This window comes from Euprymna scolopes, chromosome 6, assembly GCF_053919585.1.
Source record: "Euprymna scolopes isolate OS-2025 chromosome 6, ASM5391958v1, whole genome shotgun sequence".
In the NCBI taxonomy this organism is placed as follows: Eukaryota; Metazoa; Mollusca; class Cephalopoda; order Sepiida; family Sepiolidae; genus Euprymna; species Euprymna scolopes.
This window is the reverse complement of record NC_136487.1, coordinates 121,121,918-121,125,169: the sequence shown is the minus strand read 5'-3', so window position 1 is coordinate 121,125,169 and position 3,252 is coordinate 121,121,918. Positions and strand designations below refer to the sequence as shown.

Below are 3,252 nucleotides of genomic sequence, written 5' to 3'. Positions count from 1 at the left end.
ACGCCTGTGGAACTCTGTTCCGTCTGCCTGCTTCCCTCCGGACTACAACTTGGATGTCTTCAAGTCCAATGTTAACAAATTCCTAATGAACCGCCCCCTTAAGTAAACACTTCATCAAATTTTCACACTAACGTAATGTACTTGCAATAACCCTTATCCCTGCGTGGCTTCCGGGCCTTGATAAGTGGTGATCAATGTGTAAAAAAAAAAAAAAAAAAAAAAATTTTTTTTTTACCATTGCTCTTTTGAACCATTTTTCTAGTTTATTTTCTGGTAAAAAATTTTTTTCTTCTCTTTTTTGTTTTTTAGCCTATTAAATATTTTTCTTATTTTTGCCTCGGCTAAATATTTTCCTTTTTTCTTACGTGGTCCTCCGATAATGTCCTAGCATCCGGATCGTTTATTTTATTTTTTTTTTGCCTATTTTCCTCTTAAAATGACAACATTGCCCGCCTTTGCCGGTGACATTCGAGTTTGGTTTGCCCAACTCGAATCATATTTTGCTGCGAACAACGTTTCGGAGCAAACACAATTACATATTTTATTTAGTGCTTTCCCCACGTCTTTGACTCCTGTTGTCAAGGACTTAATAACTGACACCTCTCTTAACGCTACATATGACAGCATGAAGCGGGAGATTCTGCTCCGGACGTCTGTGTCGGCAGAAAAACGTTTCCAGACGTTAGTACATGATGAGCATTTAGGGGACCGCAGGCCAACAGATTTACTCCGCAGAATGAGGGAGCTGGCAGAAGATGTCCCCCCTGACAGTACCCTAATTAAGCAGCTTTTCTTTTATACTGCCAGCGCAAGTAAAGGCAATACTAGCGCCTATGATAGAGAAGCATTCCGTCGACGTAGTAGCAGCGTCGGCGGATAAAGTAATGGATTTTGTGAGAGGGCCTACCACCGCGACGATCCTTCAGCAACAGGCTGAAGTACCTGCTGGCCCTGCGGCGGATAGAAAGGTAACGCAAGAAAGGTAACGCAAGAAGCAACATCAGTGGTTATACTTACAGCCATCAAACGCCTCACCAGAGAGGTGAGTAAGCTGAACATGAGCCGGCCACATTCGACCTGATGCCACTACAAGAGCCGTTCGCCATCCCCACATCACCGCCGTCACTCTAGGAAACCAGGACTATGCTTTTATCATAGTCGTTTTGGCAAGGACGCACGGTGCTGTAAAATGCCCTGTTCGTATTTGAACTAGGGAAACGATTGTCTGGAGAACTGAGCATGGCACATTCTCCACAGACTACCCACAACCGTGCCTATTTTATCATTTACTCCTTATCCCAAGTGCATTGCTTGGTTGATACAGGAGTGGCTTGCAGCATTTGGCCCCTGAAACTCCTCACAGAGAAGCCGCCAGTTTCACCCATCACACTGCAAGCGGTAAATCATTCCCCTATCCCCACATACGGTTAAATTTCACATTCTCTGGACTTGGAATTATGGAGAGGTTTTTACCGTAGCAGATTTATCTTACCCCATCCTAGGCGCGGACTTCCTGCATCATGTTAATTTAATGGTATACATTCGCAGACGCTGGCTGATAGATGCTAGTACGGAACTTTCCGTCCCTGGCATAATGCGAAATGTCCCGTCTATCAGCCCGGTATTTTTCATTGCAGCTTCAAATGATCCTTACGAGTTGCTACGCTCCTACCCAGAGTTAATAAACTTAAATTACGTGTATGATGATGCTGTGTGTATGTTGGAGGAATGTGTGGCTCATGTACACCACAAAACATCACATCGAGACCATAGGTGCTCCTGTGTTCTCATGCCCTCATCGCCTCCCTGCTGATAAACTTAAAGCAGCGAAGGCTGAATTCAATCATATGCTACAATTGGAAATAATACACCCCTCGTCCAGTCCATGGGCTTCCCCTTTGCATATGGTCCCAAAACGTGATGGAGATTGGCGTCCGACTGGGGACTACCGACAACTCAATGCCATGACGGTACCTGATCATTACTCAATCCCACATATACAGGATTTTGCTTCCTCGTTGCATGGTTGTAAGACCTTTTCCAAACTAGACTTGGTCAAGGCTTACCATCAAATCCCAGTAAATCCGACCGACATACCAAAGACGGCAGTAACAACTCCATTCAGAGTGTTTGAATATTTAACTATGCCATTTGGTTTACGTAATGCCGCTAGTCCTTTTCAGTGCTTCATGGATGAAGTAGTGCGCGATTTGGACTTTGTCTATAATTATATAGACAACATTCTTGTGGCAAGTGTGTCACCTGAAGAACACGTCACTCACCTCCGCCTATTGTTCGAAAGGTTTTAACAATACCAGGTGAGGATTAACCCTGGTAAATGCGTTTTCGGTGCTTCTCCACTAGTTTTCCTGGGCCACATTATCAGCCCAGACGGTATATTTCAGTTACCGGAAAAGGTGAAGGCTCTACAAGATCTTCAACCACCTACTTTACTTCGTCAACTAAGGCACTTCCTCGGTCTGTTGAACTACTACAGACGCTTTATCCCACACTGTGCGGACCTTCTAGCTCCTCTTTCCGACCTGTTACGTAACAGGAAGAAGAAAAATGAGCAAATCTCACTTAATGAGGTCCAGCTAAAAGCTTTCAATGAAGTGAAAACAAAACTAGCGACAACATCTTTACTTGCACATCCTGTACCCGATGCCCAGTTTTCACTGGTCGTTGACGCATCAGACACAGCTGCAGGTGCAGTGTTGCAACAGCAGCACCAACAACAGTTACAACCTCTCGCATACTTTTCGTGACAACTGAAACCGGCAGAACAACGTTACAGCACGTTTGGCCGTGAACTGCTGGCAATGTACCTCACAGTAAAACACTTCCAACATTCACTCGAGGGTCGTCAATTTGTGATCTACACTGATCGACATCCACTTACATATGCACTTCGTTCTAAGCCGGATAAATATTCTCCCCGCGAAACACGCCACTTGGATTTTGTTTCACAATTTACCAGCGATATCCGACATATCTCAGGTGAGCAGAACGCAGCGGCAAATGCCTTGTCTCGCCTTCCCACTAATTCTCTGTCCTCACCATCGGATATCGATTTACAACAGATGGCCTTAGACCAACCTAGTCTGGACACGTTGGATCTATTGTCACCTGAATTTGCGACTTGCAAATTTGCATACCTGCCCATACCTACCTCGGACACGCAGATCATCTGCGACACCTCAATGAATTCACCTCGACCATTTGCTCCAAAGACTCCTCGTAGAGTTGTTT

General features: G+C 44.8%; 1 protein-coding gene across 1 annotated transcript; it reads left to right on the top strand.

The window, feature by feature from the left end:
• Positions 1–436: 436 nt before the first annotated feature.
• Positions 437–880, top strand: LOC145278240 (uncharacterized). The gene has a single exon (XM_080130530.1). It carries the CDS (start codon positions 437–439, stop codon positions 878–880), a length of 444 nt encoding a protein of 147 aa, XP_079986656.1.
• Positions 881–3,252: the final 2,372 nt, after the last annotated feature.

What these genes read in the sequence shown, in the direction of transcription:
- LOC145278240 (XM_080130530.1), top strand. Translation starts at nt 437, where the DNA reads ATGACAACATTGCCCGCCTTTGCCGGTGACATTCGAGTTTGGTTTGCC.